General features: G+C 36.4%; 3 protein-coding genes across 5 annotated transcripts; all 3 read left to right on the top strand.

The window, feature by feature from the left end:
• Positions 1-1860: 1860 nt before the first annotated feature.
• LOC114518401 (ephrin type-A receptor 4-like) lies at positions 1861-9546 on the top strand. 3 transcript variants are annotated; one of them, XM_028538390.1, is made up of 18 exons: positions 1900-1917; positions 2064-2161; positions 4183-4247; positions 4339-4912; positions 5016-5330; positions 5720-6055; positions 6268-6391; positions 6518-6582; positions 6805-6933; positions 7012-7088; positions 7210-7315; positions 7398-7459; positions 7624-7722; positions 7859-7963; positions 8060-8209; positions 8291-8335; positions 8540-8691; positions 8815-9546. In XM_028538390.1, exons 2-18 carry the CDS (start codon positions 2083-2085, stop codon positions 9023-9025), a joined length of 2694 nt encoding a protein of 897 aa, XP_028394191.1. In that variant the 5' UTR covers positions 1900-1917; positions 2064-2082; the 3' UTR covers positions 9026-9546. The 3 variants fall into 3 exon arrangements, with proteins under 3 accessions (XP_028394192.1, XP_028394190.1, XP_028394191.1); XM_028538391.1 differs by having other exon boundaries at positions 1861-2161; positions 6271-6391; XM_028538389.1 differs by having other exon boundaries at positions 1861-2161.
• A 244-nt stretch (positions 9547-9790) lies between these two features.
• LOC114518272 (ankyrin repeat and protein kinase domain-containing protein 1-like) lies at positions 9791-11761 on the top strand. Its single transcript, XM_028538235.1, has 6 exons — positions 9791-10063; positions 10139-10262; positions 10431-10574; positions 10759-10940; positions 11211-11369; positions 11478-11761. Exons 1-6 carry the CDS (start codon positions 9883-9885, stop codon positions 11624-11626), a joined length of 939 nt encoding a protein of 312 aa, XP_028394036.1. The 5' UTR covers positions 9791-9882; the 3' UTR covers positions 11627-11761.
• Positions 11762-12197: 436 nt separating this feature from the next.
• Positions 12198-14714, top strand: LOC114518242. Its single transcript, XM_028538204.1, has 6 exons — positions 12198-12375; positions 12579-12645; positions 12799-12841; positions 13094-13251; positions 13368-13462; positions 14654-14714. The coding sequence occupies exons 1-6, from the start codon at positions 12199-12201 to the stop codon at positions 14708-14710; spliced, it is 597 nt and encodes a 198-aa protein (XP_028394005.1). The 5' UTR covers position 12198; the 3' UTR covers positions 14711-14714.
• Positions 14715-15252: the final 538 nt, after the last annotated feature.

Here is a 15252-nt window from a genome sequence, read left to right as displayed (position 1 = left end):
TCAGCTGATAACGGAGCTATTGACTTATCGTGATAGCTACGATGCCGATAGCACAAATATCACAGTTTTACAGCACGGATATGTGAATACATAAGCGACTATAATTCGACCCCAAGCATTCGCGGCCACTTTTTGGTATATCGTTATATCGGTAATTCGTTTAGAACTACAGAAGGCTTTTAAGTTCTTCAAGTAGATGTTCTCCAACCTTCGTCAAGTCGTCTATGGCGCTCTTTGTTCAGTTTGCCACGAAGCCCGGTTTAAATAGTTGTAGGTTTAGCGAATTAAATTTGACTCCAAGCATTCGCGTCCACTTTTTGGTATATCGTAAATTGCTCTTGTGCCCAGAGGGCTTTTAAGTTCTTCTTAAGTAGATGTTCTCCAATCGTCGTCTACGGCGCTCTTTGTTTTAACCACGAACTGAGCCGGTTTAAAAAGCTTTGTGGGAGTCCTGAAAGTTTCCTGATAAGAGTCCAACATTCGAAGATAAAGTAATTACGATCTTTTTATTCGAAGTTCAAAGTTTTTTGTTTTCAGTTTTCATATTACAGAACAGTCTAGCTCGGTAGATTTCGGTGGTGTTTACAGGAAAGTAGTTCATCAAATTATTTAAAAAAAAAGCTCAACGGCAACGTGGACATTCTTATTTGCACCTTTTCCTTTCTGGTATTACATCAAAAATCCTAGAAAAAGTCTCTCCTTCAAGACTTGTAAATACGTGAAAGCCAATTATAAATTTCCACACGAAATATTTTTTTCTCTAAACCATGAATTATCATATACAAAAGTGTAAATTGAAAGTGACAGTTATTGTGTCTGTGGTTCATAAGCTGTGATTGCAACCGACAAATAGCACGCGTGCTTTTCAATACTTCATCATTTCAGCGATGCTTAAAAAGTGTACACAATTTCACAGTTCCTCGTTTAAAATATTAAGATAATGTACTCATCGCACAAAGCGAATTCACGCCAAAGCCAGGATTAGGGCAGTTCCTTCGGAAATAATACTCAAATAGCCCATAATCTTATTTATCTGCAAACCCCAAATGTCCTGATGTATTTGTATACAAATTTTCATGAGCCAAATTTGAGGTTTCGCGATGAATAATGCCCTTATTTTCGCAGCGCGACTCACAAAAAGACCGACTGAGTGCGGTCATTTAGCACCAAACATGACTGAGTCAAGCCCGAGTCTAATAATATTTCTCTCAAACGGTGCCGCCGCTTGGCCCTATATGTGTTTGCAAAAATGCGTCCTGCTTGCATGAATTGTAAATCTCAGCGTGGAGTAGTGTGAAGCACAGTTAAAATAAATTGTTTCTATTTAACTGCCGTGTTCTGAATTTATTATTTACCTTTGTTTTTGCACGCCAGAACGCGTTTGTGTGTCGTTTGCTTTTGTGTGTTGATATCACAGAACACGCATTTATCTTTCGCGTTATTAGGGGCGATAAATATCTTTCCGGCTTAGCAGGTTTGTGGTTTAGAGTCATAAGGAAACGCTTAAGTGGGAAGGTAAAAATCATCTGAAATTCTCTGTAAATAAATTGAGAATGCTTTTCATTTTTGACGTGTTCATACAATTGTTGCTACGTAGTTGCGGGTAAGATATCCGCATAGCAAAAACATTAGCCAAATAACTAGTTTTGCCTTCTGTCACAACAATACTAGCTTCAGGCATAACCATTAACAGAAAATCGCATTAGAAATTGAAGACTGACACTACACATGGCATTTTATCAAGCAATCAGCGCAAGACATGTGCTCTCACGCACTTGTACAGCCATCAAAAGATTTCTTTCAGAAATATTAAATTAAGCGGAAATACAGCTCAAATTACACATCCGTAAGGCGGTGGAGAGCAACAGTGGAATTTTTCCTTGTTTTCCGTTCAAGATAACGTCGAAACTCAAAGCAGTAAATTGAAATTCGTGTTCTTTTGTAATAACGAAATACTCGTTTTGTGGGTTATTATTCGGCAATAGCACACATGATGTCGTGTAATAATTAGACATCACGGGGATTCTGGGTACTTATTAGACATATTGTTTACATTTTGTCAGCACTTTGGCCAGCATCAAGATGAGGACACATGGCTATGTGTATATATTCTTGGTCAGTGTTATAACCTTAACATGTCAACCGACTTTTGCCGAGATAGGTAAGTGAAATTGTTAACCTTAATAGAAGCTATTTGCTCTTCGTAATTTCCGTAGTGTCTTGTTTGATCACGCAAGCGGAGGTGCTTGTATTTAATAATGTAGCACAGAACTTTATAGGCTTTTCCTTATGAATTTAAATTAAACAAGAAGATAGTGTTTGGCTATCCCATTTGCCAACGGATTAGGTAGGCTGATATTTAAGGTATTTGTAATTTAGGCACTTAAAAATTTATTCGTTTAAAGATATAAAGCCGTGAACTTTTATTGTTTGCGAACGTAGGCTATCTATAAGTGGCGAAGAAGAGCTTTGATGAATGACGGGGATTTTAATATATAAACTAGATTTTTATGCGTTTATTTGAAAAGTTGTTTGTGATTTTGTGCTGAAAGCTTGGCAAGTACATGTATTTCACAACCATGAGACGAAAGATCAGCGCCTCGCAACGTAAATGAAATATTGGCGAGGCTATGTCATCATATACACGTTTTGACAGGTGTAATATTTCTTTTTGTGGCTTCGTAAGTGGTCGCCTACAAGCCGCAGTCTTTCAAACTAGACCCCTATTTCCTTATGCGACTATTGCTCACTTAGATAAGGCTAACGTAAGCTTGTTATAAAATTATCTTTCGCTAATAAGAGTTTTCAATGTCATCAGAAAATTGACATCATCTAGAATACCTTTTGACAGTCAAGGAATATTTAATGCTTTTTAAAATGTCGGTTCAAGTGCTTCTCACCTACGGCGAAGTTTAGCACTTTTTGCGAGCTTTCACTTTAGCGTGGGAATTACAGTTTTCTCAATCACAGTAAAGTAAATTTAGCTATTTGTGCAAGAAGCCGTAGCCGTATACAGATCTAACAAAGAACTGCACATAATTAAAAGATAAGACTCATAAGGAAACGCGTCGCCTGCCTTTCTGACATTGAGAGACATATCGTATCGTCACCACCTGCTTATTTAATAGAGGTCTGTAGAAGGTTTTATTGTGCTGTTTCGTCTTTCGTGAATTTATCAAAGTGTTCAAAGTGCCTCTAAAATATTGTTCCTAAAGATTCTACAGGGGGTTAAACAGATCAATTGTTGTCTGCCGAAAATGACCTGTTCCCCTAGAAACAGGTTTTTATTAAAACTACGTGCTTTTAAAATATTATTCGCAAATATAAACTGTTTTATTAACATATGCACAATGGAACAAGAGAACACGTGTCAGTACTCCTTAAAATATGATTGGCTAAATCAAGGTCGTGTTCTATATTTAGCTCTGACACAAAATATTACTTTTAGTTTAAAAGCAACTACAACCGTTTATGAATACTTTTAGGGATTAACATAGCTTTTAATTACTTTGCCAATTTTTTCTTGTTAAATTGAGACATCATTTTCGAATAATTAAATACCCAAGCCAAGCAAGTCCAATATAGCTACATGTAACAAGCTATAAGGTCACGAAAACTTTGTTCGGCTTTCCGTTTTTTATTTTCTCTTTTCAACTTTCTCTCAAAATTTGAGAGTGCAAAAGGATGTGGTATACTTTACAAATAATCTATTTCTCGATTATTAATAACAATATGCTTGAAAACACACGCCTTTTTACTCAGACTCAAAGAAGGCGCCGCGTTTTCTAATCAACATTGCGCGTAATTCATTTATACTTTCCAAGTGAAAGTTGTAGGAGCTGTTTGTTAGATAACGGAAGTCCGAAGTTACATTGAAGATTTTAGCCCACGAGCGTAGCTGTACAAGTGTCATTAGAGGATGTAATCATTGAAATATTTACGTTCACATATGGAAAACCCTAGAATCCATCACCGTGAGAAGAAAGCAGTCGGGCATAAGAAGCATATATGAATATACAGCCCTCCCCCTAATTAAGTGTCTGACTACAGCCCTTTCAAGCCAAACAATAATGACAAGCGGATAACATGATTTGTAGTTTTCTTCCATTAGTTTGATTCATAAGACGGATGTATTCACTAATTGTGTACTGTATTGACATTATCCTACTAATATTTTTGTAGGAAGTTTATTTCGGAAAGATAAAACTCTCCAAGAGCTGTTTAGCCCACGAGGCCCAGGACCAGGGGTAAATGATGCTGCGGTATTTTTAAATTTATCTATCTATTTCACATATACATTACACAAAAGAATTATACATTTTGATATTTCATTCTTAGTGGCGGTCCATTGACATTGGCGAAAAGAAGTCTGGATACCTTAGTTGTTTGTCTCAAGATTGGTTGCAGACGCAAGATACGAACACCACTGGTATTCGGGAAATAACTATCAAAGTTGTATATAAAAATTATGAAAAACAAACAAACAAATTCCTCAACAAAACTGAATTCGTCCTCGGTGTGCTTAATGGAAATGGAGACATCAAAAATCATCCTGTTGATGGCATTATAAATAAGAAAAAATCCAACATGACAACGGTTAAGGTTTTACCAATCAACTACCCAAAGATGCAAATACTAATTAGGAAACAGGACGGGAATGATTGTATGCTGGTTTACGATGTCCAAATAACTTATAAGTTTTGTACTAAAAAGACTTTCTTCCAAGTCGCTCACTTTCCAAAAACCTTTGCGCCCAAAAGTGGTTCCGTTCCTTTGGCAGTTAAAGGATCATGTAGTTATGGTCGCAAAAAACCAATAGCATATTGCGACAGCAAAGGAGAATGGTCATTCAACGAGACTTTGCCTTGTAATTGCGCACCTGGCGAGGTGATGAGTAGCGTTGGATGTGTTGGTAAGTTGAATACGACCTCTTCAGTCCAACAATATTGAAGGGGGTTTTAAATTGAAGGAAGAATAATAAAAGAAGAGAATAGAAACGTATATTTTCCATTTAGAATTATCATCGATAATTCAAGAAGGAAGAGCCGTGCGACTGTCAACTAATCGTGCTATCATATCGTGGAAACAGAAGGCTATACCCAATATTCAATACAAAGTCATCTGCGTCGAATGCAGGGCCCACAATTGTGCCAAAAATTGCCCCCCAACTGTACAATGGGAAGAAATAAAGTTGGACAAATTTGGAGAAAACAGCACCGATATCACGGGATTAAAGGGAGGGCTTGACTACAAGTTTATAGTCGTTGGTAAAATAAAAGCCATAAACGAGAAGCATTGGAATGAAACTTCGAAAGACATCAGGATAAAAGGTACAAATTGCTGTGGTTGAGTTTCAAGAATTAGGACTTTGAGCAGTGTCTTTTTTCAGGGTGAAACCTGAAAAAAGTCTGATAGGCGCTATCATCTATGGCTACTTAATTCAGTGCCAAAATGTGATCATAGCGGACTGTATCCGCTATGGGGAACAAAATTATTTACTTTAATAATTCAATTCTTATTTAATTCTGTACAACTCACATCGTAGATTATTTACCGATATTCCATTCCCATTTGAAACGTACAGCATGCGTGCTGCGAGTGGCAATTGCTTCTCTTTCCACACAATTATGATCAATGTAATATTTTGATCGACTTCATCAACCCAGTATGCCCACAAATGGCAACCTGCTGTTAAACTCCATTATCATGTCTTTCATAGCATTACCTGAAGAAGTGAGAAACCTCAGTATCACAACACAGAATAACGACAAGATCACCTTAACATGGCTGCCACCAAACAACATGAACAGAGCCAGTACTTCATACGAGATTAGTTGTCAAGTTTATTGCCATAATATGCAATGCACCAGAAGTTGTGAAAAATTGAAGTTCATCCCATCCAAGAACGGACTCCTGCAGACAAATCTCACTATAACTGGATTCAAGAATCAAGGCATGCGATACGTTTTCAAAGTCCTATCAAAACATCGTCGCTACGAAAGTTCCAAGGAACGTTTGGATATTGAGTGGAATTTTGCGGAAATAAATTACACAGGTAAATAGATATTTGCTTCAATTTTCTGTGGAGAATTTAAGGGCAAAAAAGTGGATAGTAGAGTTCCACGAGATTCACAAAATTCGTTAATTTAGCCTTGGGTCATAAGAGTCCACATCAAGTCTATTTAATGTTTTGGTTTTCAAGAACTGTTCTGCTATGTCATTTCTAAAATTCTTCGAAGCACTGACAGATTTTTTATTATCTTCCAGCAGATTTTAGAGAGGAATTACCAAAGGGGTCCAAATCATTTAACGTGGTCGATGTCGTTATCGGCGTTTCCGTTTTAATCTTAGCCGTGGTTGTCACCATTGTTGCTACAAGATGTTATAACAGGTGAGGAGATTGGGGCTGACTTCTGTAATTGGTCTAAGAGTTGACAAAATGACAAGTACTACAGAAAACCATCATATTTGACCATTTTTAATCGTTTGTTAATGAAATGATGTATATTCGTTTAAGATGGAGGAGAAGAAAGCACTCCTTAAGTTTCGATAGTGAAAATCCAGAGCATTCACAGTGTGAAGGTACAGTAACCTTGTTTGAACATAATCCATATTCTTAATGTCTCTGTTGTTGAAGTTGGAGCGTATTACCGTATTACACAAAGCTTCTTGTGCTCTTTTGCTTATATAACACCCTGTGTTAAGAATCGTTATAGTAATTGTTCATAATCCACCTGTAACCGATCGTCAACCATTTCCCCGTAAAATAAATTACTAAAATTGCGCCCGGGATTCCATTCTCAGTTCCACTGACAGACGCGACAGAACATTACGTCGACCCCTCGAACTACGATAGCATTGAAAACGTGCTGAAAAAATTCACGAAGAAATTGAACGAGAAGAATCTGAAGACTGAGGCCGTTATTGGCGGAGGTAAAGACGAATGCTTACAACACTAGACTCTCAATGATGAGTGACGCTCAGTGGAACTAATTCCTTAAATTATTTCAGGTGAATTTGGTGTTGTATGGAAGGGCTACCTTGATATCGATGGAAAAGAACGAACTGTTGCAGTAAAATGTCTTCGTGTAAGTAAATCTACCCATATTTCTGTTCACTTATTCTACCTCATCCTCGAAATTCACACTGAACCTGCCATATACATAGCTGAGTTACTAGAATATCAATAACGATAATCCTTAATTTTAGAGCGGATTGTCGGCGAAACTACGTCGAGATTTCCTGGCAGAGGCATCAGTAATGGGTCAATTCAAAGATCCTAACGTCATTTCACTCCATGGTGTCGTAGTAAAGAGTAAGTTTTTTTCTTTTATAACAAAACCATATACAACACAGAAGGCTAAGATTAATCGTTTGTTCCTGCATTTTTTTACAAGAAAATGCGGTCAAGATTGTCATGGAGTTCATGTCAAATGGTTCATTGGACCAATTTTTATTGGTACGTTTTCTTGTATCTGATATAAATCCAAGTTTCTACAAGTTAAGGTCGACAAGTTGCCAAGGAATCTTCTTGAGCTTCTTGAATTCTCTGTCGTGTTTCATACGGCAATTGCTTTGCTGTTATTGTATTCTGATAAAGGCAATTTCATTTGCTCGTTGTAGAAAAGCAACGCAAGATTAACAACTTTGCAATTACTTGGAATAGCACGAGGCATTGCATCTGGCATGAACTATCTTTCCGGACGGAATTTTATTCATCGAGTAAGCACTCATGATCACATCGACAAAAGATTAAAATCGATCCAGTTTAACTGATATTAATCTTCAGTTAAAGTAGCCTAATTTGTATCAAATGCTTGTGCCTATGGCAATGATTGAGACTTGATAATATTTGCAGGATCTAGCTGCAAGGAATATACTTGTTGATGAAAATCTTACTTGCAAAGTTTCTGACTTTGGTCTAACTCGAGAAATTTGTCAGACTTCCAATTACGAGACTCGGGTAAGAAAATTTGTTTAAAAATATTGTAAATCAGCATAGAACATATTGCCACTGTTCAGATATACTTATTTTAATCAACTTGATCCATTTCTATAGGGTGGAAAGATTCCTATTCGGTGGACTGCACCAGAAGTAATCAAACATCGCAAGTCGTTCATTGCAAGTGATGTGTGGAGTTATGGTGTCGTACTTTGGGAGATTATGTCATTTGGTCAACGACCGTATTGGGACTGGGACAATTTTCGGGTATTTTATTTCTAGAATAAAGTCGTGGAAAAATTATCCTTTTATATGCCAGGAATACAAGAAACTTTCTCTGTTCTCTAGGTTCTACAAGAGATAGAAAGCGGTTACAGACTTCCAGCACCATTAGTAAGTGCAATTTTTAGACATGCCTTAGACAGTGGGTACAAATGAAACAGCCAATATAAAGATGATGACAATTAAAAAGTAGGACGACATTGAGTGCAACTTATGTAGCAACTCAGGATAGGCTGTCAACCCAAGTCTTCGTTCAATTCCTTTGTAAAACTGCTTCCAACTTATTGTTTCTTTTCATGTATTATTTATCAACAGAAATGCCCAAAGACTGTCCACACTCTCATGCTTCATTGCTGGGAGAAGGAACGAGCAGATCGCCCGCTATTTATGCAAATCCTTGAAAAGTTGGACGAATGGATACGCTCACCAGAAACTATACATCATTCGCCTGCACCAAAAGCGCGAAGGTAGACAATCATCAAAGATTATCCATTATTGTGTTACGACAAATTGTCACCTATATGATGCCTTTCGTATGTTGCCCTTGGAATACATTCTTTAATATTCAAAATGTATCTTTGTCATTTTAGGGAAACGATGGAACCTATTGAACCCCAATCACCAATACACAAATGGCTCGATTCTATTAAGATGGGCAAATACGCATCTAACTTTAGTGAAGCTGGTTATAATCGTCTGAGTCAAGTGACCAATTTAACTGAAGAGGACTTAACTGATATGGGAATCACCCTTGTAGGACACAGACATAAAATTCATCAGAGCATTCCTTTGGTAACATAAGGAATGAATGAGAAACTAATGGTCAGCATGATCTTTAATGCATTCAGGAAAAATGTGTGGCGAGCTTCCAAGTTTCAAGTCAAGATATAAAAGATGATTCCACCAGAAGATCAGAAGTGATAGAGAAACTCCAACCTTTATCATGAAATTTTGAGGATCATATGAGGGATTTTGAGGATCATATGTTCCCAGCAACAGGATTAAAGCATTCTTTTTTGCTTAAGATATAAGTCGGTGATGATTAAACGTTCTCAAATAGATGACATTGAAATGGCATGTATTATACATGAAACAATTCTGATGAATGATTTTTTACATATTAGTAATTAAGATGCCCCACAATTAAAATTTATATAATGTATATACGGTTGAATTGCATGTTGTGTAAGGGGTGTATATATATGCTTGCATTAGCAAAAATTTTAGACCAAAAATTTTATTTAAATTATAGTTGATAGAAATATTCTATTTATACTTAGAGGAGAGAAGTTAATAAAATGGCGTACATGTGTTGTAATAAAGTGTTTAGTCGTTCCACCAGTCACGCATGTCTAGACTCTAGAGGTTAGTTTTGTTTGTAAACATGGGCGTGTTTTGGCGTGAATACAAAGGCCAGTGAACAAAGGCTACTAATACCCGCATGCCCTACATTTTCAGGTGATGAGCCCACGTACGATAAAAGTAGCAAAGTATTTATAGATATTAGATCATCCAACAATGCTTTGCGGGAGAAAAAAATGTAAACAAAAATAAAAAATACTTTGGTAATCATTTCGATACATTTGTATGTGAGTCAAATGAATATGGCTTAAAATTTTATCTCCTGTTTAAAAAAGATTTTTTAATGCAAACAATTGATGGGACAGAAGCATACGCTATTTTTTGCAGCAGAGGAAGGACGAAAGGACGACTTAAAATGGGTGTTATATGATAAAAAAGTCTCACCAAATTTAAGAGATCATACGACACAGCAAGTAGCGTTGCATCTTGCTGCATCGAAAGGCCATGTTGAATGTGTAAAGTTATTGTTGAAAGCTGGTGAGTTTATAATATGATCTTCTCTATAGCATTGGTGTAATAAATAAAGTTCAAATGAGATATTATCAAATACAGGAGCCAATGTTGATGCTCGGAACCGTTACGGCCTAACTCCGCTTCATTTAGCTGTTTGTGATGGAAAAATTGGATGTGTTTTGGCGTTGATTGAAGGTGGGGCTGATGTTAATGCAACATCCAGGTATATTCTATATTTTTATACTTGATCATTAAAGAATAAAGCTTATTGACAAGTACCCTCTTAGTAGGGCGAGAGCAATATAGTCAAGAGAATATCCTGTAAAGTATTTATCCAAGACAACAGCAATTGAAACCTCAAAATAGCATGTTACTGTATTCTTTTCCATAGATTTGGCTGTACCCCATTGCACCAAGCAGCATATTTCAGGCGTTTTAGATGCTGTCAAGCACTACTGGTCGCTGGGGCTTGGGTTGATGTTCAAGAATCTTGGGGGCGGACACCATTATTCCTTGCCATTGAGAAGAAGAATATGTAAGTTTGATGATGAAAGGAATTCTTTGTGTTGAGTTAACCAGCTTTCACCAGCTTATCTCCAATTTAAGAATCCATTGGCTTACAATGGGCCACAAATGTTTACTCCATCTGTTACCACTCAACTTGCCAGACAAATTTACATAGTGGTAAAGGTGGTTCTACTATATTTGATTCTTCACAGTGAAATTGTAGGATTACTTCTTCAAAACAAAGCAAATGTTAATATGACAGACAGTATCAAAGGACAAACAGCTCTGATCTTCGCTGCTTCATTGGGAGATGTTGAATCCATGAGTCATTTGCTTGATAACTGTGCTGACCCGAATTGTCAGGACGCTTTTGGCCATACACCATTACATCATGGTAAGAATAGCATGGAGATATATGAACATACCATATATGTCACATCTGGTACCACATTAATGATACAACATTTGGGCGAAAAAGACAGAATCTCATCTTCCTAATATAATTTACTTCCCCTATCTCTTAAGATCTATCAAAATCAGTTTAGTACTGATCAAAATCTAAAAACCTCTCCACTTAGACCAAAAAAGCTATTTCATAAATGGTACAATGGTGTATCCATTTGTAGCTGTTAAATGAACAACCCTTATCAATCATATATCATAGTTGTGAAAGAAACTACAGATAGGAATACAGAAAGATGTGTCAGACAACTGGCAGCATATGGTGCAGTGTGTTTAAGAGACAACAACAACCAATCACCCATTGACATATTAATGGAGAAAAACAGAATTTGTGATGCAGAAACATTGATGGAGCTAACATGTAATGAATTAGTATTATTTAGTGTTTTTCTCCTGCATGGAGAGTCCAACTGACTTTGATATGTTTAGCAAATATGGCTTAGACTACAATATTTTCTATATTTTTTAGGTAAACCAAGAAGTTTACGAAGTATATGCTGGGTAAAAGTGAGACAAAATCTACAAAGTCGTGAAAACGTTGATTTACGAGAACTCGAAGTTCCCATGTGTTTAATTAGATTTATAGAAAATGATTCAGCGTTTCTAGAAACAAATTAATTAAAATATTTTAAGAATGATGAAAGTTATGCTTGTACACACCTAAATACAAATTATAATATGAGGAATCTAATATTGTTAACCATGTAGAAATTTTACAATAATAAAGTATGTATATTATTCATCTCAATATTAAGACAATAAAAAAATATTTTCACAAGTTTCGTTTGCCGTAATTTGTTAAACTCGGAGCTTGGAATCCAAGCAATCGATTTTACTCGTTTGAAAGTTGAAACTGTATATTGAACTCGGTTTGTAAAGGGCCCGAATCAAAAAACATGTAACAGAAATATAACAGTTGCCCTCTAAGCCCCTTGCTGTGCGAGAGTTTTTTGAACTCAATCGTTCAATGAACCTTTAATTCCAATAACTGAAACCCTCAAAATTGGAAGGAAACTTTGACAGTCCACATATTGCCTTTCTATTAAAAAGATTAGATTTATCTCATCTGTTATCCTGGAACTTGTATGAAACAGAAAATAATAAATAATAGGGCTGGCAAGTTAGAGAAAAGCAAATTTTGATTTTTGGCGTGAAGTCAATGGATGTCAGTCATGCGCGTGACATGAAAGATGGCGGATGGTGATGAGAAACTAGACAGCCACAAACATCAACGAAAAAAAGGTGGTACGCCTGAATGGAGTGAAACCTGTATTGGTTTCTGGAGCAAAACACACAAAGAAATACCAAGCAAAGAAAATGACGATCAAAGAAGATGTTGGGGAATTAGTATACTGCATTTAAATAAGGTAAATATTTGGACTTTTTATGTATGAAAAATATGTCATCTTGCTATGTTGTTGATCTTTGCTTAGCCCTACTGAGGATCTTCATAGTGTAACGATCGATCAATTTTGGTATAAAAATCATAATTCACCGTCGTAAACCCTTTAAGAGTAACTCCAAGATAAAATTAGCTTCGTTCTCCCCAAATTAACGCTTTCTTTAATAGTTTGCCAACGCTAGCAAGGTAAAGAATATACCAACCACTGGGATCGAAATTGTAATACGAGAAAAAGGTTAGTTCTTAAATTGCTTAAAACATAAAATAGGTAGACGATCGTGTTTGCTGCATGACCAGACTCCTTCGTCTTTAATGCGCCTTGTTCTTATAATGGCAGATGATGTATCTGCAACACGTAACCTTCATCCTTTCCTTGGCATCTTCGTAGATGTCACACAAGATGTTAACAAAAGGTTCAAAGACATTGAAAGGTAAGGTAATACATAAATGACCACATAAATTGTATTTAAGTTACAATTTACGAATACCATACTTTACAATCTTCTGACAAAGTGACCAAAGAATTAGAATTTCAAGTCAGTTTAATTTAATACGAATACTGACCAAGGTGTATCGCTAGTCAATATAGTAATAAAGGCTAAAAAGAGGTCCCCTGTTTAAACAATAAAATTCTTTTATCATTCTGCAATACTTTGAATCAACGATCAATTTCTAATTAATAGTACTCAAGAAGGGAAACCAGAGGGGGATGAGCTAAAAGACCCTTCTGATGAAGCAACTCCTAAAATCCTTGAGAAAGTTGCAGAAAATTGGGGCAAGAGATGCCATAATATTGGAGCTAGACTAGTGAAGTACTACAATGATCCACGTTCAAGTACAGGTGAATATGTTGTATATATGGTTGTATCCACATTTTACCATAATTAACCTTTTTAGCCCCTAAATTTTTCACATTTCTAATAAAGATTACTGATGCTCATGACATATCTTGTTTAGAGATTCTGACTGACATCAAGAAGAGTGTTACAACTGGATATCAAACCACTTTTCGTATTTTATCCTATTGTCATCCACAAGAAAAGGCCAAACAGGTAATGATAGTTACATTTATTTTTGGATGTTCAACAAGGCTCGAGTTTGTCAAATAAATTTGGCAGGCTTGGGGAGGTTCTGCTAAAGCACCTGAAATGTCATTTTCAGCTGTTCTATCCTTTAAAGAAATTGTACAAATATATGGCATGTGAATCGTCCAAATTAGTAAAGTTTAAACCACTTGTCACTAAATGGGGTCAAATTTTTAATTAATCCATATGCTGGCATTGCCCAAAATCTGCCCTAGCTTTCTCAGTATTTTACTCTGTCTAGGCCCAGATTATTTTACTCATCTGTGAAAAAGTACTGCTAGTTGATGATTTATAAAACTATATCTGTCAGTGTCTGATGTTAACCCATTAACTAGCATGCAATGCACCCAGATGTACCCTACTCTAGTATTTTACTCTTGTCTTGCACCAGATGATTTTACTCATCAGTGAAAGGGTACTGCCAGTTGATGAGTTAATGCACCCAGACATCCCCCCCCCCCTACTCTAGTATTTTACTCTTGTACAACGCCAGATGAATTTACTCATTGGTGAAAGGGTATTGCCAGTTGATGAGTTAATGCACCCAGACATGCTCTACTTTAGTATTTTACTTTTGTCTAATGCCAGATGATTTAAGTCATCAGTGGAAGTACTACCAGTCAATGAGTTAACAAAACTACATTCTTGTCAATTGTACCTTTCTCCCCCTTAGCTTGCAATATGCCCAGATATACCCTACGCTAGTATTTTACTCTTTTCCAACGCCAGATGAATTTACTCATCGGTGAAAGGGTATTGCCAGTTGATGAGTTAATGCATCCAGACATGCTCTACTTCAGTATTTTACTTTTGTCTAATGCCAGATGATTTTAGTCATCAGTGGAGGTACTGCCACAGCCAGTTAATGAGTTAACAAAACTACATTCTTGCCAACTACCTGTCTCCCCCTTAGCTTGCAAAATGCCCAGATATACCCTATGCTAGTATTTTACTCTTGTCTAAAGCCAGATGATATTACTCATCAGTGCAAGCAACTGGTACCACTGACTACCGCCAGTTAATGAGTTAAAGTGGAATATTTGGTGAATGTAGCAGCACTAAGGCAGTTATTTATTGAAACCAAAATTTTAAACTCTAAATGTGTGTGGGAAATGCTATTCCATGTTTGGACTGATTTTTACCCATCTTGATTTTCAGATATCTAATTTTATAAGTGAACGATTGAAAAATGCCTCAAAGTGGTGGAAAGAGTAATGTATAAATAGAAAATTGAGCAGATGGTGACTTCTGCAAAGACCACTCTATACATATGTATATATGTATGTTGACTAGCTTCTGCAAGAACTGCACTCTCATGGGGCAGGGAAATATTTGGAATTTCAAATGTCCAGCGCACACAGCAGGATAGAGATGTCATGAACATTATAAATACCTTGGGGCATATTGGGGGCATCCCAAAAACAAATAAATAAATTAAAACATACCTTCCTCAAATTAGAATCCCAAAGAAGGGAGTTTCATTGGGTCAAATGTGAAATTTCCACAACTCTGGCAAAATCAGAGTGTTCCGCAACGCATATTTTTCAGGCTTCATGTTTTTCGTACAAAAATACTTTGCGGTATTCATTGACGGCGGGTGCAAAAATAACCCCAAATTCTTAACGATATTCTTTCGATAAACTATTCACAGACACAGAGTCCTACTTATATTGCACGCGGTTAATCAAGACACAACATAATTATATAATCGCTAACAACCTTGCCAGTACAATTGCAATTCAAAACAAAAGAGCACG

This window comes from Dendronephthya gigantea, unplaced genomic scaffold, assembly GCF_004324835.1.
Source record: "Dendronephthya gigantea isolate DGI-Jeju-01 unplaced genomic scaffold, DenGig_1.0 000010F, whole genome shotgun sequence".
In the NCBI taxonomy this organism is placed as follows: Eukaryota; Metazoa; Cnidaria; class Anthozoa; order Malacalcyonacea; family Nephtheidae; genus Dendronephthya; species Dendronephthya gigantea.
This window is presented reverse-complemented; position numbering and strand designations above follow the sequence as displayed.

Excerpts from the sequence above, each read along its gene's own strand:
- LOC114518401 (XM_028538389.1), top strand. The coding sequence starts at position 2,083 with ATGAGGACACATGGCTATGTGTATATATTCTTGGTCAGTGTTATAACC. Across the intron at positions 6,583-6,804 it reads AGAGCATTCACAGTGTGAAG|TTCCACTGACAGACGCGACA; the intron begins GTACAGTAACCT and ends TTCCATTCTCAG. Across the intron at positions 7,089-7,209 it reads TTGCAGTAAAATGTCTTCGT|AGCGGATTGTCGGCGAAACT; the intron begins GTAAGTAAATCT and ends CCTTAATTTTAG.
- LOC114518272 (XM_028538235.1), top strand. The coding sequence starts at position 9,883 with ATGGGACAGAAGCATACGCTATTTTTTGCAGCAGAGGAAGGACGAAAG. Across the intron at positions 10,064-10,138 it reads AAAGTTATTGTTGAAAGCTG|GAGCCAATGTTGATGCTCGG; the intron begins GTGAGTTTATAA and ends TATCAAATACAG. Across the intron at positions 10,263-10,430 it reads GATGTTAATGCAACATCCAG|ATTTGGCTGTACCCCATTGC; the intron begins GTATATTCTATA and ends TCTTTTCCATAG.
- LOC114518242 (XM_028538204.1), top strand. The coding sequence starts at position 12,199 with ATGGCGGATGGTGATGAGAAACTAGACAGCCACAAACATCAACGAAAA. Across the intron at positions 13,252-13,367 it reads TGATCCACGTTCAAGTACAG|AGATTCTGACTGACATCAAG; the intron begins GTGAATATGTTG and ends TATCTTGTTTAG. Across the intron at positions 13,463-14,653 it reads CACAAGAAAAGGCCAAACAG|ATATCTAATTTTATAAGTGA; the intron begins GTAATGATAGTT and ends CTTGATTTTCAG.